Here is a 24672-nt window from a genome sequence, read left to right as displayed (position 1 = left end):
TATTACAGGTATACCACATAATCCTACAGGTCAAGCAGTTATAGAAAGATCAAACAGAACAAAACCCCCAGAAATAGACTGCATAATGCTCTTCTAACTTTGAATTTTCTTAATGCCAATGAGAAAGGAACAACAGCTGCGGAGAGACATTGGATAATAGAAAAAAACTACAGAATTAAATCAGCCTATATACTTTAAGGATGTGCTGACCTCAGAATGGAAACCAGGGTATGTATTATGTTGGGGACGAGGTTTTGCTTTTGTTTCTACAGAAGAAGATAAGCTGTGGGTACCATCAAAATTGATAAAGGTTCAATTTGAACAAGAGAAACCTCTTAATTAGAGGAGGTGATAGTTTATCAACCAGCATGAACATCCAAATTAAACTAACTTGTACCACTAACACATGCCTTTTCATTTAATCAGATAATAACTTGCCAAAAAGGAACATCCCCAAAATTAGTCTTGGGAAAGGTTTTTGTTTTTGTCTTTTAGGAGAATGAAGGTTAAGGAATTTGAAGAGCACTGGACAAATGAGACAACTGAAGAAAAGAGACAAATCATCTATCCCAGGAAACAGAGTGAAACGGCATATGGGTATATATTATCTAAAAAATTTTATGTCTTCCTAAATGTTTGTTTCTGCTTTTCTCTAAAAATTTAACACTATTGGTCTTCTAACAGTCCCAGTTCAATTAAAATTTAAAGCTGACTTTGGAGTTGGAGAATGGCTCTCTCCTTCTTTAAACTCAAGCATGTTGTTAAAAGGAAAATGCAAACTCCCTGTATCATGCCAGAATAAAAGAGCCATCTTCTGCTATGGGACAGGACAAAAGCCAAATTAATTAAGGGACTATTCTATTACTAATCTCAACTCTTTGATTCTATTCTGATTCTTTAAACTTTTCTTAAAGTATGAATTTTATATCAAAATTTACAAGATTAATATATATTATATATATATACATTTTAAACTTTGTTAAGATATGAAGGGTCATATAGAGTACTAACTAATTCTAGAAAAAAAGCTTCAATTAGCTGCATATATATGTCTTTGTGTTTGAGTCTCTTATTAGTTTTCTGCAGGAAATCACGGCCAGGCCTAACATCAACTGAAGTCTCCAGGAAGAAGATGGGGCCCCACAACAACAATTCCACGTGGACAATAATAATATCATTAAGCTGACAAACATCATCTACAGATCAGCTTTGAACTACAAGGTGCTCAGAGCAATTCTGAGATGACTAGCTGAGATGATCCAGTCTCAAAGACTACTTGAATAAGGACTTGAGATAAACCCTGAACTTTGGCATTATACACAGACTGGATAATGAAGGATATAGTTACCTTTCCTAGAATTTGACAATTAACCTAAATTTTTTCTTTCAGGATAAAGATAACTTCGCCCATACCCAGCAGGAAGCAATTTTAAGAATACGACGCCCAAGTTCCCAAAGAGGTGGTGTAGAGCAGGTGGTTTTTTGGTCTTTTTAATGGGTTTTGGGTCTGGGATAATTTTCATCATTTAGGGGATTTGGTTACAAGTTGTTGTCAAGGGTTAGGAAAAAGGCTAAGCAAAGGAGATTAGATTTAAGGTTCTTGTTTTTTTTTAAAAAAAAAAAAGAGAGAGAGAAAGGAAGAAAGAAAAGAAAAGAAAAGAAAAGAAAAGAAAAGAAAAGAAAAGAAAAGAAAAGAAAAAGACAATTACTAGTCTTAAATACTTTACATTGGATTGGATTGTTTTATATTGTATACAAATTATATATAGTGAAATTGATATTGTTAGAAAATGCTATATGTATATTTCTAATTGTATTTATACCATTCATTTAACAATGTAATGCAATTTTCTGATCCTTGAATGTTATTATTACCAACTATTAGGATATAAAGAAATGAAAGTTAGTATTTAGACATTACAATAGAACTTGTAATCATATTAGATATGTTTTAAAAATTGAGCAGATATATTTTAGATAGACAGGTCATCTTCAAACCCTTCAGAGATCTACAGAATATGGCATTTAAAATGTTTTAATAACTTAGAAATTTTTCTTTTTTTGGGACATGTCGGCTCCTGGCAGTACCAATCTACTTCAGAGAAAATATGGGTATTGAAGAAACTGCATATGGAGTTAACTTTCATTGTGGCAAAAGTTAGCCACTGGACAACAAAGTATCCTCGAATCAACAGGACAAATGGACAGAACATGAAACAAAGGACTACTGATTCTTGCCAAAACAAGTGTGGTTATGGCTTTATTAAAAGGCATCTTCTGAGGCCAGGACAATATTGCACCATTGGGGCCCAACGTGGGGCTAAAGAAAAAAAGGGAAGAAAAAAAAAAAAAGAGGGACTAAAGAAAAAGGACAAATGAACAGGGATAAAGGCCGGTGTTATGAAAAAAAAAAATACTAAAGACAAAGTCCCTTAACCAAGAGGCGCTCCAATAAAGTGTGATCTGAGAAGAATCCTCGCGTGGTGGTAAAGAGGATTCAGAACTCAACACACGGAGCGGTGACATCGGTAAGTTCTCCAGGAACGGTGATGTCGGTAAACGCCCCACAGTTCCTAATTCTCTCTCTCAAATGAGCGGCAGCCGCCAGTTTGAGTTACTGGCGGGTTCCTGGCATGTGTGCTTGACCTGCAGTATGGCGGGAATGAGGCCTCTGCAAGTGGCACATTAAGCTGCGTGGTGGATTTAGCCTTTGCTAGTTACAAAACAAAAAAGGTTTCTGGGCTACACACTGCTTGGATAAAAGCATAGACTCATGATAGCTCCCAGAGCTGGTGGTAAACGTACCACCGCCATGTTGGGAAGCTGAAGGGGGCGGAGCCAGCAGCCACAGAGCTGTTTCAGGCTTAGAAGGCTACAGTTTAAAGCAATAAGTTTGCAATAAGACAGATTCAGATGGAACAAGACTTTAAATGCTTTACAATGTGTGTAAAAATGTACATAGGCTTGGAAGAGAGAGGAAAAGGAACATAGACAGTTATATAAAGAAATAGAAAGTTTAAAAAAATAAAGTCTTTAAAGAGAAAGTAAAAGTAATATAAAAAATAAGCCATGTAAAGATGGATATCACACAGAGAGTTTGGATTATATTGTCTTTGGGATTTTTAACTGCAGAAAAACATTTGATAGTAAAAGATGTTGAGTTAAATCAATATGTATATATTAAAGATATCCTGACTTTAAAATTTGGATATAAGGATGTTTTGCTTTGGAAAGGAGACTCTGCTTTTGTCTCTACAGAAAGCCAGAGGCTATGGATTTGTTCCAGATTAAGATACATCAGGTTTGACCAGCCAAGACCCCCTGAAGGTCTCTGATGACACCATGGCCCAGATGATCCAACATCCAGAATCGTTTCAAGGCAACTGGCTCAGCCGATACGGTCTCACGGACTACTCCATGATCCTAAAATTTTCTTTGCGTCCCCATAAGATACAGCGCCCCCCTCCAGCAGGAAGTAGTTAAGAGAAGCTACGCCCAAATTCCCAAATATACCAAGCTGGCTTTGGAGATATATAAAAGTTAAAACCTTCCTTTTAAAAAAAAAAGAAAAGGGGAAGTGTTGGGGGATGTATGTCCTGTGGGAGCCCATTCTCAGGTTCTTTGTGGCGTTACCCAGCAGGTCCGTATAGAGGATGATTAGGACCATGGGCCTGAGTGCAGGTGTTTGAGATGGTCTGCACTTGGCTGTGCTGGGGGATGGTCTGTATGTCAAGTTGTTCTGATTGATCAATAAATAAAACCTGATCGGCTGTGGCTAGGCACGAAGGATAGGCGGGACTAACAGAGAGGAGAAATAAAAGGACAGGAAGGCAGAAGGACTGGCTGCAGCCGCCGCCATGACCAGAGACACTGCAGCCGCCGCCATGACCAGCAGCATGTGAAGATGCCGGTATGCCACCAGCCACGTGGCAAGGTATAGATTTATGGAAATGGACTAATTTAAGCTATAAGCACAGTTAGCAAGAAGCCTGCCATGGCCATACAGTTTGTAAGCTATATAAGTCTCTGTGTTTACTTGGTTGGGTTTGAGCGGCTGTGGGACTAGCGGGTGACAAGGATTTGTCCTGACTGTGGGCAAGGCAGGAAGACTCTGGCAACACACCATCCCTGAAGTGGCCTTCGCAATCTGGAAAAGGTACAGTGCCCTTTTCTTCGAAGGCAGCTGAATAGGCAGTGGGCTGATGGCTTCTGATGTGCAATGGAACAGCAGCTGAAACAGTTATTCTTGAAGAGTAACTAAGCTCATGCTTCTCAATAGTAGACTGGCATTTAATAGAGGGATGTGGAGAAGAAGGGGATGCTGAGATGAAGCCATATGTACACAGCCAAGAAGAATGGACAGCTGAAATCAAAAAGCGTCAACCATTTCCAGAATTTAAAATCCTGAATCATGACTTGACACTAGTGGAATTCAGGTGTTTCTGGTACATGGACTGCTCTCACCCAATGTGAGGTTGAACTGTTGACCTTGTGTACATCCTACTTCACAAATGAGTCTGTCAGATACGCTAAGCCTATAGGCTGAAGATGATGCCCCAGCACTGCGGAGAAACCTCAGGTGACTGCCCAGGCAGCTAGCTGTTTCTGTCAACTCACAAATTTTTTGGAAGTTGCTTGCATGCACTTCCTGTTTTTATTTTTGTTAGCTAATGTTATTTCCTTCTTGGGTCTCTGAGGGAGTTGAAGAATATTAGTTACAGTTGAAGGTTAGTTAGTTATAGTTGAAGATTAATTAGGATAGAAAGTGAATTAGATACATTTTGGACTTACCAAAATAGGATAGATAATGGAATTATTTTCTCTGATTTGTCAAATACAAATGGACTAGACATTGTTTAGGTATTTATTACTTGTATATATTGTATATAGTTATAGTACTTTTGTATATGGTTTTTCTTTTGTTAGTTATAACTTTTTGCTTTTTTGCTTTTTATTAAAATAGAAAAGGGGAAATATGGTGGTATTTTATTTGTACTGAATGTGATTTTAATTGTATGTTAATAAATAAAGTTGCCCGGGAGTCAGAGCTATTAGAGCCATAGAAAGAGCGTGGCGGTGGTGGCACACGCCTTTAATCCCAGCACTTGGTAGGCAGAGCTAGGTAAGTCTCTGTGTGTTCTGGGATACAGTCAGCATTGGAGACACACACCTTTAAGACCTGGAGGGCTGTACTTACAGGCAGTGACGAGGCAGTCACGTATTTGGGTTTACAACCAATGAGAAGGCAGAACAGAAAGAATATATCAAGACAAACACACAGGAAGTAGGTCTCTTTTGGAGGGGTAGGACTACCGCAGGAGGAAAAGTAAGGTTTTAGCTCTGTGTTTCTTGTTTAATAAGACGGTTGGTTACATCTACAGTCACCCACAATGAAAAAACCAAGACTGGCAAACATCCTGAGTTCTGAGCGCTGACAGGGAAGCGAAACTGCACAGGCTAGTCCTGGGTCGCCCACTAGGGGGCAGCCCTAATCCGGTACAGCTTGGTCTTGGTAAACGGAGAAGCCAAGTGGCAGCACCAAGGGGCCAACCCTTCCCCTTTCATGGCCCTGGTTGAGACTAAAGTGTTTCTCCCTAAAATACACAGGACTGCTGAGTGACAGACACTGAAAACACAAAGCTGCTCTCTATCCCTCCCTGTTAGCCTGAGAGCCAATCAGAGACACAAGAGACAGAGGCCTTGTATCCTAGGCCAGCTTTGTCTTTGAGGGAGATGCTCTGGGCTGTTACCAGAACCAACAAGCTAGAAGGACCCAGGAGCAGGCCCTGCTGCCCTCCCATAGAGCTCCCACCTCAGGAGGCTCGGGGGGAGCCTCCTCTGTCTTGCAGATGGCACCTCACAATGCTATCGAGCTGCTTCCCTCAGAGTGACTGTCCCATCGGATACAGGCTGCCAGAGGAGTGACACTGCTTTGATTCCTCCTGTTCATCTGTCTTTGAGTACCAGGAATCTGTCAGCCAAGAATCCTCAGAGCCTAAGGACCTGAAATAATTAAACACATCCGGCATCTTGAAAACCTAGTGTCATCCCTCAAGAACTGAAGGCTTCATTAAAAACAGCAATGAAGGGACCCACCAGAGATGGCTCCATAGTTAAGAAAACTTACCGCTCTTTCAGAGGACTGAGGTTCAATTTCCGATATTCACATAGACTTATAACATGTGTCAACTACAGTACAGTTCCAGGGGATGTGATGCCTCTTCTGACCTCCACAGGTTCCTGCATTCACATGGTATGTGCGCACACATACACAAACACACACACACACACACACACACACACACACACACACATACAGGCATTCACATACACACACTCGAATACACAACAGTAAAGTCAGATATGGTGGGATATGCCAACACTTCAATAGAGGCAGGAAGATCATGACAAGTTTGAGGTTAGCCAGGTTCACATAGGGAGTACATAACAATACAATCAGAGCTATGTAGCAGGACCTTGTCTCAAAAAGCCAAAACAAAAATAAGTAGGCCCACTAAGTTTGAGGTTCTCACCCTGGGTGGCCACATGTTATTACTGTGATGCTGTCCACCCCAGCTGAGGACAGTAAACTTTGTCTCCTTTGGGACTACAGGATTTGGAGTCAGAAGTTCCACCAGCCACTTAGCAACCGTGCCTGGTGCAGAGTAGGTGCCCAGTGAACACTTACAGAACAATATGCCAGCTAGAAGGCTTGCCAAGTTAGTGAGCCCCTAAGCTTCCATATTCTTATGCAAAAAGGAAAAAGGTTGAGATGCCATAATGTAATCCCAGCACTGAGGCAGGAGGATGACTCTATAGCAAGACAGTGTCTCAAAAAGAAAAACAAACAGAATCGAAACAGTTACCTCTGCATAAGGGCTGCTGGGAAATGAAATAGCAAAGCACACCAAAAGCTCTGCCAAGTGTTGTTAATATCACAGTGTTTTTGTCAAAACCACAGTGATGGGCTGTGTAGATGGCTCAGCCTGTTAGAAGCTTGCTGCGCAAGCATGAGGACCTCAGTTCAAGTCCCTAGCACTCATATAAGAGGCTATGCATGGCCAACACATGTCTATATAATCACTGCTGCATCACACAGAGACAAGAAGATTTCTGGGGCTTGCTGGTCACAGCCTAGCCCAGGTTCAGTTTGAAACCCTGTCTCAAAAGAGTAAGATGGAAAGTGATAGAACAAGGCATCTGAGATCCTCCTCTGTGCTCCACGCACACATATGTGCATATAAATCACGGGCCGGGGGGAGGGGGGAGTGGAGAAAGAGAAAGAGCGAGAGAGAGAGAGAGAGAGAGAGAGAGAGAGAGAGAGAGAGAGAGAGAACTTTGATTAGAGAAGGGAGTACAGAGAAGGTCTCCAGAAATCAGCACAGCACACTTCTCCTCACACCTGTTGTCCAAAACAAACCAGTCACTATCTATATTAGTCCACAGTTTCTCAGGGACCAGTGGTACCAGCTACAGGAGAGCCACAAAAAGCCATGGGCACATGGGAGTGGGCTGAGATGCAGCAGATGGGGATGTGGTGCACTGGAGACCAGCTCTCATGACAAAGAATTTGCATGGCAAGACCAGACACCTGCACCAACCGTGCAGCGGATTCAGGACTCACAGACACCTGCACCAACCGTGCAGAGGATCAGGACTCACAGACACCTGCACCAACCTTGCAGAGGATCAGGACTCACAGACACCTGCACCAACCGTGCAGAGGATCAGGACTCACAGACACCTGCACCAACCTTGCAGAGGATCAGGACTCACAGACACCTGCACCAACCTTGCAGAGGATCAGGACTCACAGACACCTGCACCAACCGTGCAGAGGAAGCAGGGCACACAGACACCTGCACCAACCGTGCAGAGGAAGCAGGGCACACAGACACCCGCACCAACCGTGCAGAGGAAGCAGGGCTCACAGACACCTGCACCAACCGTGCAGAGGAAGCAGGGAAGCCAGCTGTGAGCAAAGGCTTTTTTGTCCTACCCTGTCAGCCAGCTTTGGGGAGTACATGGTTGGGAAATTCCTTTGCTGAGCTCCTTGAAGATTTGTTAAAGGTGAGCAGCTGGGATGCAAGTCTTCATCTGAACCTGGACCACTCTGGAGCCAGCTGCTCCTGCAACAGCTGCACTTGTACCACACCTGTCCCTCCATGATGAAGCCTGCTGTGGCGCATCCTCCCAAACTCTTCAGTGTAGCAGCACTGAGAAGAATCCAAGCATTTAAGAGGGACTTTTTTCTAGAGTAAGTTTGGACTCACAGGAGGAAGTCCCAGGACAGGTTTCATTACTGACAGGGGGACTATTAGAAAGTCTCCCTGCAGCTGCCCTGGAGTACATGCTCCACCCACACAAATCTGTTGCTCTGCATCTCACGGCTGTCACCAGAAACAAAGATGCTGGTATCAGTCTTCTGGGCCTCCAGAACTGAGAGCTAAATAAGGTTGTTTTTTTTTTTTTTTATAAATCACCTGGTCTCCGGGCATTTCATAATTGCAGCAGAAAACAGGTTAAGACCTAACCCTAACAACAGGCCTTTATGGAGGTGCTCAAGGTTAAATGAATTTGTAGGAACAGGACTCTGACCCCACAGGACTGCTGCTCTTAGAAAGAGTGAGACACCAGAGACTCAGTGTGCAGAGGAAGGGTGAGGTGGACAGAGAAAGAAGGCTACACCTGAAAGCCAAAGACATGCCCCAGCACTGACCTCGGCACTGCAGCCCTGATACAAAACAGGAAAAGAAACGTTTGCCGAAGCTTCCTGATCTGCAATCCTGTTCCAGCAGACTAGTCTGCAGGGCTACATGGATGGCTCTTCCTCTCTCTCTCACAGATGAAGCAAGTAGGAAACTCAAAACCACTCTTCCTCCACATTTATTTTTTTAATGTTCTTTTTTTTTTATTTATTCTTCTCTTATATATTACATCCTAACCACAGTTTCCTCTTCCTCCACTCCTCTCAATTCCTCTCTCCCATCTCCTCCCATCCATTTCTCCCCTGTTTCCCTTCAGAAAAGACCAGGCTTCCCAGGGATATCACCGAAACATGGCATAACAAGTTACAATAAGACTAGGCACAAACCCTCATATCAAGGCTGAACGAGGCAACCCAGTAGGAAGAAAAGGGTCCCAAGAGCAGGAGAAAGAATGAGAGACACCCCCACTCCCACTGTTAGGAGCCCCACAAGAACACCCAACTACACAAGCATAACATGCGTGCAGAGGACCTAGGTCAGACCCATGCAGGCTCCGGGATTGTCACTTCAGTCTCTGAGTCCCTGTGAGCCTGCTTGATTCTGCAGGCTATGTTTTTGTAGTATTCTCAACCCCTCTGCCTATAACCCTTCCTCCCTGTCTTCCGTGGGATTCCCTGAGCCCCACCTAATTTTGGCAGTGGGGCTCTGCATCTGCTCCCATCAGTTGCTAGATGAAGCCTCTCTGATGACAATCAGACAAGGCACTGATCTATGAGTGTAGCAGAATATCATTAGGAATTGTTTCATTGGCTTTTTTTTTTTTCCCAGTCATGTTTGGTTCTATCCTAGGTCTCTGGGGTATCCAGTCTGATTCCTGGGAATCCAGGCTATGTCAGGGTGGGCTCCCTCTTGTGGTGTGGTCCTCAAATTGGACCAGTTATTGGTTGGCCACTTACACAAGTTTTGTACCACCTTTACCCCAGCACATGTTGCAGGCAGAGCAAGTTGTAGGTTGAAGGTTTTGTAGCTGGGTTGATGCTCCAGTCCCAATACTGGAAGCCTTGCCTGGTTACAGAAGATGGCCAGTTCAGGTTCCATGTCTCCCATTACTAGGAGTCTTTGATAGGGTCAACCTTGTAAATTCCAGGGAGTTTCCACTGCACTAGGTTTCCACATTGCCCCTGAAGTGCCCCACCTAATTCCAGTGGTCTCTCTCAGTACTCTCTCTCTCCACCAATCTCCCTGCCTGATTGCTCCTGTTCCCATCCCCATCTGTCCCCTGTCTATCCACAATATCTATCATATTTCCCCTTCCCAAGGGAGATCTATGTGTCCCCTTAGAGCCCTTGTTACTTAGTCTCTTTAGGTCTGTGAATTGTAGCATGATTATCATTTACTTAGCAGCTAATACCTACTTATGAGTGAGTACATACCATGTTTGTCTTTCTGGACCTGGGTTACCTCATTCAGGATGATTTTTTTTCTAGTCCCATCCATTTGCCTTCACATTTTATGATGTCATTTTTTTAGACAGCTGATTAATACTCCATTGTGTAAATGTACCACATTCTCTTTATCTAACATTCTTCAGCTGAGGGATATCTAGGTTGTTCCAGTTTCTGGCTACTATGAATAAAGCTACAATGAACATAGTTGAGCAAGTGTCCTTGTGGTATGATTGAGTATCCTTTGGATATATGCCCAGGAGTGGTATAGCTGGATCTTGAGATAGATAGATTCCCAATTTTCTGAGGAACCACCATATTGATTTCCAAAGTGGCTGTACAAGTTTGCACTCCCACCATCAATGGAGGAGTGTTCCCCTTACCCCACATCCTCGCCAGCATGAGCTGTCACTTGTTTTTGGATCTTAGCCATTCTAACAGATGTTAAGATGGAATCTTGAAGTCATTTTGATTTGCATTTCCCTGATGGCTAAAGATGTTGAACATTTTTAAAGTGTTTCTCAGCCATTTGAGATTACTCTGTTAAGAATTCTCTGTTGAGGGTGGGGATTTAGCTCAGTGGTAGAGCGCTTGCCTAGCAAGCACAAGGCCCTGGGTTCGGTCCTTAGCTCTGGAAAAAAAAGAAAAAGAAAAAAAAAAAGAGAGAGAGAAAAAGACGTCAGGCGGTGGTGGCGCACACCTTTAATCCCAGCACTCGGGAGGCAGAGCCAGGCGGATCTCTGTGAGTTCAAGGCCAGCCTGGGCTACCAACTGAGTTCCAGGAGAGGCGCAAAGCTACACAGAGAAACCCTGTCTCGAAAAAACCAAAAAAAAAAAAAAAGAATTCTCTGTTGAGATATGTACTCTTAATTTGATTATTTGGTTTGGTAATGTCTAGTTTTTTGAGTTCTTTATATATTTTGGATATTAGCCCTCTGTCATATGTGGGGCTGGTGAAGCTCTTTTCCCATTTTCTAGGCTATCATTTTATCCTATTGACAGTGTCTTTTGCCTTGCAGAAGTTTTTCAGTTTCACAAGGTCCCATTTATTAATCATTGATCTTAGTGCCTGCACTATCTGTGTTCTCTGTTCAGAAAGTTGTCTCCTGTGCCAATGAATTCAAGGCTATTCTCCACCTTTTCTTCTATCATGTTCAGTATATCTTGTTTTATGTTGAGGTCTTTGATCCACTTGGACTTGAGTTTTGTGTAGGGTTGACAGACATGGATCTATTTGCATTCTTCTACAGTTATACCAGCACCATTTGTTGAAGATGCCCCCGCCCCAACCCCAATTGTTTTATTTCTGGCTTCTTTTCAAAAATCAGGTGTCCACAGGTGTGTGGATTCATGTCTGGGTCTTTGAATCGATTTCATTGATAAATCTGTTTTTATGCCAATATCATGCTGATTTATTACTATAGCTCTGTAGTACAGCTTAAAATAGGGATGATGATACTTTTGGAAGTTCTTTTATTGTAAAGGATTATTTTAGCTATCCTGGATTTTTTTTTTGTTTTTCCATATGAAATCGAGTATTGTTCTCTCAAGGTCTGTAAAGAATTGTGTTGGGATTTTGATGGGGATGCATTGAATATGTAGATTGCTTTTGGTAAGACTGCAATTTTACTATGTTGATTTTACCGATCCATGAGCAGGGGAGATCTTTCTATCTTCTGATATCTTCTTCAATTCCGTCTTCAAAGACTTGAAGAACTTGTCATACAGGTCTTTTATTTGCTTGGTTAGAGTTACCACAAAACATTTTATATTATGAAGGGCATTTTTTCCCTGATTTCTTTCGAACTGGTTTGTCATTTGTATATAGGAAGAGTGCTATTTTTTTAAAGTTAATCTTGTATCCAACCACTTCACTGAAGGTGTTTATCAGTTGTAGGAGTTCCCTGGTAGAGTTTTTAGGGTCGCTTATACATATCATATGATCTGCAAATGGTGAATACTTTGACTCTTCCTTTCCAATCTGTATCTCCTTATCTCCTTCAGTTGTCTTATTGCTGTAGCTAAAACTCTGAGTACTATATTGAATAGATATGAAGAGAGTGGACAGTCTTTGTCTTGTTCCTTATTTTAGTGGAATCACTTTGAGTTTCTCTCTATTTAATTTGATGTTGGCTGTCAACTTGCTGTAAATTACCTTTATTATGTTTACGTATGTTCCTTGTATCCCTAATCTCTCCAAGACTTTGATCATGAATGGGTGTTGGATTTTGTCAAAATCTTTTTCAGTATCTAATAAGATGATCATGTGTTTTTTGTTTTTTTTCTTTCAGTTTGTTTATAGGGTGGATTACATTTACTGACTTTCATATGTTGAACCAATCCTGCATCTCTGGGATAAAGCCTACTTGATCATGGTAGATGATCATTTAGATGTGTTCTTGGATTAAGCTTGAGTATTTTATTGAATATTTTTGCATCAATGCCCATGAGGGACACTGGCCTGTAATTCTCTTTCTTTGCTGAATCTTTGTGTAGTTTGGGTATTAGGGTGATTGTGGCCTCATAAAATGAATTTGGTAATGTTCCTTCTGTTTCTATTTTTGTGGAATAATTTGAGGAGTTTTGGCATTAGCTCTTCTTTGATAGTCTCATATAATTCTATGCTAAACATCATTTGGCCATGAGCTTTTTTTTGGGGGGGGGGACTTTTAATGACTGCTTCCATTTCTTTAGGGGTTGTAGGTCTATGTAAGTTGTTTATCTGATCTTGATTTAACTTTGGTAAGTGGTATTTATCATGAAAACTATCCATTTCTTTTAGATTTTCCAATTTTATGGAGTACAGGTTTTTAAAGTATGACTTAATGATTCTTTGGATTTCCTCAGTGTCTGTTATTATGTCTCCCTTCTCATTTCTGATTTTATTAAATCTCTCTCTGTCTTTTAGTTAGTTTGGATAAGGGTATGTCTGTCTTGTCAATTTTCTCTCTCTCTCTCTCTTTCTCTCTCTCTCTTTTGGTTTTTCAAGACAGGGTTTCTCTGTGTAGCTTTGCGCCTTTCCTGGACCTCACTCTGTAGACCAGGCTGGCCTCGAACTCACAAGGATCCACCTGCCTCTGCCTCCCGAGTGCTGGGATTAAAGGCTTGAGCCACCACCGCCCGGCCGGTCAATTTTCTCAAAGAATCAACTCTTTGTTTCTTTGACTCTTTGTATTGTTCTCTTTGTTTCTGTTTTATTGATTTCAGCTCTGAGTTTATTCCTGCCATCTACTCCTCCTAGGTAAGTTCTCCTTTTTGTTCTAGAGTTTTCAAGTGTACTATTAAGTTGCTAGTATGAGATCTCTCCAATTTCTTTATGTAGCCACTTGGTGCTATGAACTTTCCTCTTAGCACTGCTTTCATTGTATTCCATATGTTTGGGTATATCGTGCATTCATTTTCATTAAATTCTAGGAAGTCTTAAATTTCTTTAAATCCTGCCTAACCCAGTAGTCATTAATTAGAGAGTTGTTCAGCTTCCATGAGTTTGTAGGCTTTCTGTTGTTTCTGTTGTTACTGAAATCCAGCTTTAATCCATGGTGGTCTGATAAAATGTATGGGGTTATTTCAATTTTCTTGTACCTAGTGAGACTTGCTTTGCATCCAACTATGTGGTCAGTTTTGGAGAATGTTCCATGAGGTGCTGAGAAGAAGGTATATTCTCGTGTGTTTGGGTGAAATGTTCTGTAGATATTTGTTAGATACATTTGAGTCATAACAACTGTTAGTTCCATCATTTCTCTGCTTAGTTTCTGCCTGGATGACCTGTCAACTGGTGAGAGTAGGGTAATGAAGTCTCCTACTATTAATCTGTGAGGGTTGAGATGTGGTTTAAGTTTTAGTAATGTTTCTTTTGCAAATGTTGGTGCCCTTGCATTTGGGGCATAGATGATAAGGATTGAAACACCACTGTAGTGGCCCCCAAAGGGAGTGGCACTATTGAGAGGTGTGGCTTTGCTGGAGTACATATGACCTTATTGGAGGAAGTGTGTCACTGTGGGGTAGGCTTTGAGATCTCTTTTGCTCAAGGATCATTCCCATGCAGGCTCCCTAACTGTTGGTCCAGAGTCCATGAGCTCCCATGAGCTCAGTTCAGCTGTCTCTGTGGGTTCCCCCATCATGATCTTAGCCCTCCCCCCTCATACAATCCCTCCTCCCTTTCTTCAGGAGGACTCCCAGAGTTCAGCCCAGTGCTTAGCTGTGGATCTCTGCATCTGCTTCCATCAGTTAGTGAATAAAAGCTCTGTAATAACAATTAGGGTAGTCATCAATCTGATTACAGTAGATGGCCAATTCAGGTACCCTCTCCATTATTGCTAAGAATCTCAGCTGGGGTCATCCTTGTCGATTCCTGGGGGGTTTCCCTGGCACCAGGTTTTTCCCTAACCCTGAAATGCTCCCCCACATCAAGATGTCTCTTTCAATACTACCCCCCTCTGTCCTGCCCCCAACCTGCTCCCTCAAGTTCTCATCTCCCATCCTGTCACCACCATCCCCAGTTTACCTAGATCTTTTCTATTTCCCCTTCCCAGGGAAATCCATGCATCCCTCTTTGGGTCCTCCTTGTTATCTAGCCTCTCTGGGGCTGTAGATTATAGGCTGGTTATCCTATGCTTTATTCCTAAAATCCACTTCTGAGTGACTACACACCATGTTTGTCTTTTGGGGGCTGAATACCTTTATATGTTACTCGCTCTTTTTCCCTTGCAGCTTTTGATATTCTTAGTTCTGTGTGTGTAGTGTTTCAATTATTATGTAGCAAGGGGACTTTCTTTTCTATCCTAATCTATTTGATGTTCTGTAAGCTTCTTGTACCTTTACAGGCATCTCCTTCTTTAGGTTAGGAAAATTTTCTTCTATGATTTTGTTGAAAATATTTTCTGGGTCTTTGAGCTGGGATTCTTCTCCTTCTTCTATTCCTATTATTCTTAGGTTTGGTCTTTTCATCCAGATTTCATGGATGTTTTGTGTCAGGGACTTTTTAGATGTAGCATTTTCTTTGACTAATATATCCCTTTTTTCTATGATGTCTTCAAGTTCTGAGAGTCTCTCTTCTACCTCTTATATTCTGTTGGTGATACTTGGGTCTGTGGTTCCTGTTCACTTACCTAGATTTTCTATTTCCTGAATTCCCTCCGTTTGTGTTTTCTTTATTGCATCTATTTCCACGTTCAGGTCTTGAACAGTTAGTTTCCTCCAACTGTTTGTTTTTTCTTGACTTCTTGTCTTTCTTTGAGAAATTTATTCCTTTTCTCCAATTGTTGGTTTGTGTTTTCCTGAATCTCTTTACAGGATTTATTCAATTACTTTTTCAGGACCTCTACCATCTTCATAAAGTTGATGATTTTAAGGTCATTTTCTTGTGCTTCAGCTGCGTTGGAATATTCAGGGGTTGTTGTAGTGGGATAGCTGGGCTATAGTGGTGACACATTGCCTTGGCTATTGTTGATTGTGTTCTTATGCTGACATCTAGGCATTTGGGTTTGGAGTGATTATAGGTCTTGATTTCTGAGTTTGTCTTTGTTAGATGGGTGTTTTGTTCCTTGGTTTCTGTTTCCTCTTTGGTCTTCTGGTATTTGTGGCCTGGAGTTCTGGTAGCCAGGAGTTCTGTTCCAGCAGGAAGTCTCTGCCTAAGTTGGGGGTTGGGACCCAGTGAAGAGGAGGGGAGAAGGGATTATTAGAGATAGCGTCAGGAGTGGGGGACATTGAGGGAGTAGAAGAGGTCTGAGGGTGGGCTGCCTAGCTGGAGTTCTGGGGGCCAGTGTGGCCTCTGGTCCAGCAGGGAGTCTCTGCCTGAGTTCATCTCTGCCTGCTCTTCTGGCTGGAGTGGCCTGTACTTGTTCTTCTGGCTGAAATGGTCTGTTCTTCTGGCTGGTGTGACCTGCACCTGAGCAGCAGCGGTCTACCCGATTGGGGTCGAGGGTGTGGCAGTTTTCCCCCACATTTCTGAGAACACTGACACTTACCTTGCTAGAGCAGAGTAAAAAAGAGAAGCCCCCCTATGTGAACAGCCACCCAGAAAACACAAGCCCACCCTACCACCACCCACAGCTGTCCTCACAGCCTGTATAACCACCAGACACCCAGGGTCAAATGTGAGTCTACTGATGTCTTCCTTCAGAATATCCAGCTGGGAATTCCTGATAGGTCTCCTCAAGCCAAAGATGGCAAGCAACCACTGTGATTAATCTCTAAAAAGCAGTATGAGTGAAAATAAGCAGGCTGAGTCCCTGCTATGGGTATTGCTCAGGGACATCAAGAGCAGTGTCCTCACAGAAAAGGCACACACCAAGCTGGCGGCTTTGTCAGGGACGGAAGTGGCATGGGGAGGCCCAGAGACTAGATCACGGCAGTCCCAAGAACTGCTGCCAGAGAAACCCAATTCACCTGCTCCATACCCCACACCAAAGAGAGTAGTGGGGAGGCTGAGATGTGCCTTAGGAAGCCTGCCTGCCCACTCAGAGGAGGAGACAGCTGGTCCTCACACACTGCATCTGCTCACCCTGCACAGCTGTGGAGCTCACATTAGCATTTGCTCCTTTACAGCCAGGGAGAGCCAAGGAGCAGGAGACTGTAGGAAACCTCAGGGAGAGGGCTCACAGCGGGGCGGCGGCTTCTGTTCACAGGGACCATGGGCACAGCCTGCAGTTGGGATGCACATGGGCCTCCTTCCAGAAACCTCACGGTAGAAAATACATGAAACACCCAATGACAAAGGAGAGTGCTCATGTGCAAACAGAGTAGTAAAGAGATGAAGACCCAGGAGACATGGCATATTTAGGATTCTATATCACCTTAGGCAACTATTTTGTTTCCAAGAAGTGGCATCCTGAGGGCCTGTAACTTCTCTGGGTGACAGTCACGCCCCATTTTGCCACCATTGCTATGGGCTCCAGGGCTTGTTGCACGTTCATGTTTGAAGGAAATGCTAATTTTCACCCAGACTGATGAGGGGAAAGGGTGTAATTTTTACTCTATCCAAGTTTAGATCCCTGAATGTGACACTGAAATAGAGAAAACCTCTCCTCTGCCCCTCTCCTCCTTCCTGCTTCCTGCAGTAGGAATAAGACAGCTAGAGCTTGTTAAACAAAGAAAACAACTAGGTTGATCTACAAGTCAGGAAAAGGAAGAGCCTTGGCCTCTGATGACCACGGAGCCCTGCACCGACCACGGAGCCCTGCACCGACCACGGAGCCCTGCACCGACCACGGAGCCCTGCACTAACACCCTCTGCCAACCTAGTCAGGGCCATCAGTCTCACCCCCACCCGCTGACCCAGTCATGGAGCGTCTACCTTGTTAAACAGTTGTTGATTTGTGTGTGTGTGTGTGTAATATAAAACCATTCACACCCACCCTTCACTACTGTGTCTTTAAGGCATTTTCCAGGAGGTGGGGCTAGAAATAGTTTTATACCACCTGATCATTAGACTATTCCATCAGCAAAATTGATTTGTCCAGAGTCACAGGAAAACTCAGCTAGAAGAGTTTCTCACAGTTAGCTGCACACAGGAGGCAGCTTGGAAACCATAGGGACAGAAGGTTCCTTCATCTGTTAGCAGACACACCCCATGCACCACAAGCTGGCCTTGGGCCAGGGATCCTACAGTGATCAAGTCAACAGCAGGCACACACTCACCACCTTCACAGCCCTAGCAAAGTCCACACCTGTACAGACATAAACAGAGAGGCTGCCAGCACACATGCCCCAGCCTCAGAAGTACTTACGAACTGTCATAGACTCAGGCATTGAGGCCGATGGTAACAGGCTACTCAGGGGACTTCCGCGGCCTGGAGAACTGGCTTCCATACTGGGAGGAAGCAGACAGAAGGAAGTTATCCTCGGCCTAGAACACAGCCTCAGTGCTCACAACACTGGCAAGTGAAAGGTTTCCCTGGGAATCTCCTGGACAAACAGAAAGCAGCTGCTTCCCCATTACTGCAGACGTGTCTCAAGTTTACTGGAAACTCCAAACCGACACAAAGAACCCTTCTGCAAGCCATCCGTGAGGGAAACTCAGAGTCACTCAATGTGCTTGTTTGTGGCTGAAGTCAGACAAGCTATCACTGCCTTCCTGCTCCAACTGTGTAATTGTGAACACACGTCCGGGATCTATTCTTTCCACACTCTTGTCATTAGCATTGTTGCTTTTCCTAGTTAAAATGGTCCCTGGATGTATGTCGCTGTCCCGAGTGCAAGACACCTGCATGCTACATATATAAGCTTCCCTCAGACAAACGTGTAACATCACTGTCCGATGTCAACTAGTCAACAGTATGTTTGCTTATGCTGGAGTCTCACATATCCCAGTCTGGAACTTACTATGTAGCCAAAGATGACTTTGAACTTCTGATCCTTCTGCCTTTGCCTCCCAAGCACCATACCCAGTTTTATGTGGTGCTGGGAATGGATCCTTGGGCTTTTTGAACACCAGGCAAGCACTCTCCTACAACTGAGCTATGTCTCTAGTAGGTTCTAAACAAAGTGCCTTTAAATGAGGACAGACATAGACCCAGATTATGTATGGGTCAATGGTTATAGAATCTTCATGACAATAGGCTCCCAGCAACCTGCCCAGCATCCCCCTGTAAGCAGGCCTGATGCTCGAAGAAACGTACAGAGCATAATGACTGCAGAGAACTGGACTGGTTGCATATTTACAATCAGTCTCTAATGTGGACAATAGCACTGGCTTATCTGTGAACAGAAGGAAGAAGTCACCGACTGGGACTCGTGTCCCTCAATCAATTGCTGCATTTGGCAAATGTTCAAAAATACAACCAAAAAAAGGAGTCAGGGTCCTGGAAGGAGCAGTGACGCCATCCTCTATGAGACCAGGCTCAGCGGGATCAGCCCGCTCAGTGTCACTTTCAGAATCCTGTCTGCTGTGAGTAACAAGACACCAAGCAAATTAAAATCATGAGGAGAGGGGGAGAAAGAACAGCAACAGAGCTGACGGTGACAGGAGACCTCGGTGGCAAGGCTCCCTCTGTACACTACAGTGACACTGGGCAACTTAGTTCTCCATCTAGATTGTTGTTTGGTTGGTTGGTTTTTTGTTTTGTTTAGTTTGCTGTAGTTGTTGTTGTTAACGTGAAAGAGAAAAGCGTTCTTCACCTACAAGCTGCCAGGCGGTGGACCGAGTACTCGGCAACTGTTTCTTTCGCCATAACCTAAATATCACAAAACACAGGGCTGATAAACATCAACTGCTAACAGACCTAACTAGGAAGGCTGGGGAGGGGGCACTCAGCCTGGCCGCAGAGGCGTGGGATGATAAGGGGTCATGTGCAAATGAGGCTTGATGGTTGCTGCCCCTCCTGGGGATGGAACCCTGAGCTTTTTGTACACTGTGCAAGCACTCCATCACTGAACTGCCACCCAGCTCTGACACTGTATCACAAGACAGTCTAACTGGGTGAATCGTCATCTATAACCCATATGAGCACAAACATGAGGTCAGGCCTTGGCCTCCAATCCTGTCTTTAAATGAGAATAAAATGCAAAGACAAACAGCATGTCACAATCCTGACACTGACCTGTACCGAAGGCCAGACTCTGGAAGTATGTGGTCCTCGGGTCCTGTCCCATTCTCCAGACTTCCCACAGGGGCATCTGTGCAGAAACCACACAGAGAGGGTGAGGCTTCACTTTCAACTGATCGTGTGCTCAGCTGTTCCATCAGCTGATTTTAAACTCTTTCCACTCACACACTGGAGTTATCTGCTGCCTCGTTCATTTGCTCAGGCACCATTAAGACTTGGCACTGGTAGCTACATGTGACTTTTTTTTTTTAACTTTGAAGCAAGAGAAGTTATCAGGTTTTTGATTAAACAAATTGCTCCTGCTTACAGTGGGCACTAGAGGGCAGCAGGGTCTCACCACTGCTGAAGTCTGCAGCTTTCTACAAAGCCAGCAAACATTTGGTAATAAAGGCATTCCCAAAAAGTGAGTCCACAAATCTCTAAAGCAAACAGGCAAAGGTCATTAATGACTGTCGCAGATGCATTAGCGGCCACTCAGGCCTCCTTCCGGGGAAAAAGTGCAGATCTGCAAGCCTGGGGCTGCACGGCAGCACTCAAGGGAACCCTGAGTCAGACACAGGAGTGACAGAGGTAGAGGCTTAAGTCACCTTGGACTGCACACCCCACTCAACTCCAGCTGTTTCCATTAACCCAAGAGCACCGCAAGCCTGGGGTCCATCCCAGGACTGCAAGGCATCAGTAGTCAAGGGAGTACCCGCCACCTTGCTACCCAGTGGTGTGGTACAGGGTACAGACCCTGCTGGCTACAGGACAGAGTCCCTGCTCCTCAACTTCAGTTCAGCAAGGCACAGCCTCTCTGTGCCTCGCTTCCCCTTTTGGTCTTCTTTGTTTGGAGACAGGATCTCCTTACGCAACCAAGGCTGGCTTCTAACTCACGCTTTTCCTGCCTCGGCCTTCCAACTGCTGAATTACCAGCATGTGCACTTTAACAATTATGCAACATAATTAAATTTTACATTGTTTACATAATTAAATTTTAAGATAGGATTTCACTCTATAGCCTGAGCTGGTCTGGAACTCATTATGTAGCCCAAGCTGGCCTCAAACTTGTAACAATCCTCCTGCCTCTACCTCGTGAGTCCTGGGATCACATACGTGAGCCACAGACCCTACAAAGTCTAGTCTATACTCTTACCTCTCAAGATGACAGCACTCAAACTCTCCTTTGGCTGAGACCTCAGTCCTGAATTCTGGTTCCACATTTCTGGCTACTGAAAAGTTCTACTGAGACCTTCTTGGGCCCAGCAGCCACATGGACTTTCAAAAGCCCTGGCCCTATACCCCACTTCTGATTGGGCAGACAGCTTAGGGACACCTACCTTCCAGCCACCACAGAGTCAGGTGGCTCTGCTATGGTTAAGTGTCCTGCAAAGGCCTGCGGCTTAATCCCCAGTTTACGGTGCCTCTGAAATGCAGTGGGACTTTAAGAGGCAGGACCTGGTTCACTGGAGGATCAGATGCCCAGGCCCTTCCTAGCTCTCTGCTTTTCCTGTCAGCATGAGGTGAGCAGCTTCCTCCATTTTCATTTCCAACCATGTTGCTCTGCTTCATGTTATCCCAAGATAACAGAGCAAACTGAACATGGGATGAAATCTCTGAGTTTGTGAAACAAAATAAACCTTCCTTCCCTAGAAGTTGATTGTCCCGAGTATTTTGTTACAGTAACAGGAAGCTGACAAACACAATATCCTGACTCTCCAGTGCTACCTACACTATTCCTCACTCTGCTCATGTGCAGTGGCACATTTCTGGTTAGAAGGCTCAGTGTCCTCTAAGGACCCTTCAGTGGGAGGCTACCTCAGCTCAGTCATCCTCACTGCTGAAATTCAGCCATGACTGACAGAGTCCACACATGAAGCAAAGGCAAGGCTCCAACACCACACATAATGAAAGGAAATGCATAGCTGGAATAAAGGCCATTGTCACCCAGCCCACATTCCAGATGCAGCACTGACATGGCCTGACTGACCACACATCAGCCCCTCTGTGTGGCTGACACACATACCTACATGCAGCTGGCACTGTGGTGGGCCAGATGCACTGGCATACTGTGGAGTATTATTTTAAGATGTGCTACATTCATTTATGCTGTGGAACATTTGTTTTAATGATACAAAAATGTGTTGCATTCTTTACGTTGCATCTGTTTAACTCTGTGTAGCTGTGTTACTGTGCCTGTCTAAAACACCTGATGATCTAACAGAGCTGAACGGCCAGTAGGGAGGCAGGAGAAAGGGTAAGCAGGGCTGGCAGGCAGAGAGAATAAAAGGGAAGGAGAAATATGGGGGAGGAAGAGAGATCAAAGAAGAAGAGAACAAGGAGAGGAGGATGCTAAAGGCCAGCCACAACAGCCGCCCAGCCAGACACAGAGTAAGAAGCAAAGAAAAGTATACAGAAATAGAGAGAGATAAAAGCCCAGAGGGAAAAGGCAGGCAGGATAATTTAAGTTTAAGAAGTAATAGACAAACTAGGGAGATGGAAACATTCAGAGGACACATTCTATACATTTCACCTTCACACACATAATTAAAAGACAGCCCTGAGCCCTGGCTGCTAGCACAAGCTGGAACCTCAGCTACTTGAGAGGCTTGTGTGTTGTAGAATATTATTTTAAGGTTTGTTACTTTTGTTTATGTTGCATTTGTTTAACTCTGTGAAGCTGTGTTACTGTGCCTGTCTAAAGCATCTGATGGCCTAATAAAAAGCTGAATGGCCAATAGCAAGGCAGGAGAAAGGATAGGCAGGGTTGGCAGGAGGAGAGAATAAATAGGAGAAATCTGGGAGAGAAAAAGAAGTAGCCAGAGATGGAGGAGGACATCAGGGGCCAGCCTCTCAGCTACACAGTCAGTCATGCAGTAAGAGTAAAAGTAAGATTTTAGAAGAAAGGAAAAAGCCCAGAGGCAAAAGGTAGATGGGATAATTTAAAGTTAAGAAAAGCTGGCTAGCAACAAGCCTAGCTAAAGCTAAGCATTTATAATTAAGAATAAGCCTCTGTGTGTCATTTATTTGGGAGCTGGGTGGCAGGCCCCTCAAAAAGCAAAAACAAACAATAACACTTGTGCAGGACAATAGCTAGTGAAAGCCAATGTGAGTGGCCTTAGTGAAACACTGTCTAAAATTTAAAAAAACACTGGGTTGTCAGATGGCTCAGCAGATAAAGGCATGTGCTGCCAGGCCTATGCCCCGAGTGTGACCCCCAGAATCCATGTGGTGGAAAGAGAGAATCAACTGTCCTCTGACCTCCACGCACACACAGTGGCACATCTCCACAGACTCTCACACTTACAATAAATAAACAAGTAAATGTAATTTTAAAAAGATTCTAATATGGGGCTAAAGAGGTGGCTCAGTAGTTAAGAGCCTTTGTTGCTCTTCCAGAGGGCCTGAATTCAGTTCACAACACCAACATAACTCATATGCACTCATGTGCACATAGCCACATATAGACACACACATATACATACAAAACTGCAAAGAATCTTAAAAGCTACTGATGTAATCCCAGCATTCAGGAGGCAAAGGCAGGGACATCTCTGAGCGTCTGAAGCTAGCCTGTCTACATGGTGAGCTCTAGGCCAACTAGATCTACATAGTGAAACTCTGTCTTAAGAAAAAAATGTAAGCCAGGTGGTGGTGGCGGCAGCGCACAACTTTAATCCCAGCACTCGGGAGGCAGAGCCAGGCGTTCCAGGAAAGGCGCAAAGCTACAGAGAAACCCTGTCTCAAAAAACCAATCAATCAATAAATAAATAAATAAAATTTAATTAAGGAATAAATCTATATAAAAAAAAAAAATGCCAGGTGGCGGTGGCACACGCCTCTAATCTCAGCAACTCGGAAAGCAGAGGCACGAGGTTATCTATAAATTTGAGATCAGCGTGGTCTACAGAATGAGTTCCAGGACAGCCAGGACAACACAGAGAAACCTTGTCTCAAAAAAAAAAAAAAAAAAACCTACAAAAAAGGCTAAAGCTATAGCTCAATGGTAGGGCACGTTCTAGTATGCGTAAAGCCTTGGGCTCAATCCTCAGTACTGCCACCAATGAAGACATCCTCTGTCCCCTCCCTAAACAGAGAACCTCAGGTAGGATTTCCCTGAAGGTCTCCCATGGCCTAGTACCAAATACCTAGCAGAGAAGCGAAATGCTGAACAAAGAATACCATGAACTCCAAATGCCATATGACCCTTATAAGTGGGCTGGGGCTACACAATGTGGTCAACTACCACAGCATCTTGACTGCCAAGAGCAAGCTGCTTTCCCAGAGGGCTCCGGAGTCTACCATATCAGACCACAGTAGTGTGTGACGGTCACTCCTTGTACTGGCTCGAATGAGACACGTCACCCACAGGTGCAGGCACTTAACACTTGGTCCTCAGTGGTGATGCTATTTGAAGAGGTTATGAAAAGGAGCAGTCATGCTGAGGAAGTACACACTGGGGGCGGGCTTTGAGAATGAAAAACCTTAACCATTACCAGTTCGTTCTCTCTGCTCTTTGCTCATGGTGGATGATGGGAGTTCTCAGCTTCCTTCTCTGGTTGCTGCGATGCCTCCCACCATGATGGGCTCTTATCCCTCTGGGACCAGAAGCCAAAACAAACTCTTTCCTTCATAAGTTGCTTTTCATGGTGTTTTTCATAGCAACAGAAAACTAGCTAATACACTCCTCAACTTAACAAGCAACTCCAAAAGCTAAAAGTGAGGATAAGAATCTACAGGATGTTGGACCCAGTGGGAATGCAGGGTTAGAAGGCCACTGGCTACAGGTAAGCTGAGAAATGCCCTCAGATTAGCTGCACATCTCTAAACCCACACCAACTAGGTGATGCCATGTAGACACAGCAGACAGAAAGAGGAGCAAAGGTGTAGGGCCTTCACAGGGTTCAGGTGACATCTCCCATCTCCCAAGGCGCGAAATAATGGTCACTATTTATGGTTAACTTTGATATGGCCAAGTTTAGCAACAGACTGTTG

The 24672-nt window shown here is 44.0% G+C and overlaps 1 protein-coding gene across 3 annotated transcripts in view; it reads right to left on the bottom strand.

Moving 5' to 3' along the window:
• Nucleotides 1-24672, bottom strand: part of Snx29 (sorting nexin 29) — a 488775-nt gene that overhangs the window by 371227 nt on the left and 92876 nt on the right. For all 3 annotated transcript variants that reach the window (XM_037201528.1, XM_028872913.2, XM_037201527.1), the window contains 2 exons: nt 19693-19768; nt 17881-17963 (listed from right to left, as the gene is read on the bottom strand). In XM_037201528.1, the coding sequence (XP_037057423.1) occupies nt 17881-17963; nt 19693-19768 (159 nt within the window). The remainder of the gene's footprint in view (nt 1-17880; nt 17964-19692; nt 19769-24672) is intronic.

Source organism: Peromyscus leucopus, chromosome 8b, assembly GCF_004664715.2.
Source record: "Peromyscus leucopus breed LL Stock chromosome 8b, UCI_PerLeu_2.1, whole genome shotgun sequence".
Lineage (NCBI taxonomy): Eukaryota > Metazoa > Chordata > Mammalia > Rodentia > Cricetidae > Peromyscus > Peromyscus leucopus.
The sequence above is the reverse complement of the archived record's forward strand: the minus strand, read 5'-3'. Positions and strand labels throughout refer to the sequence as shown.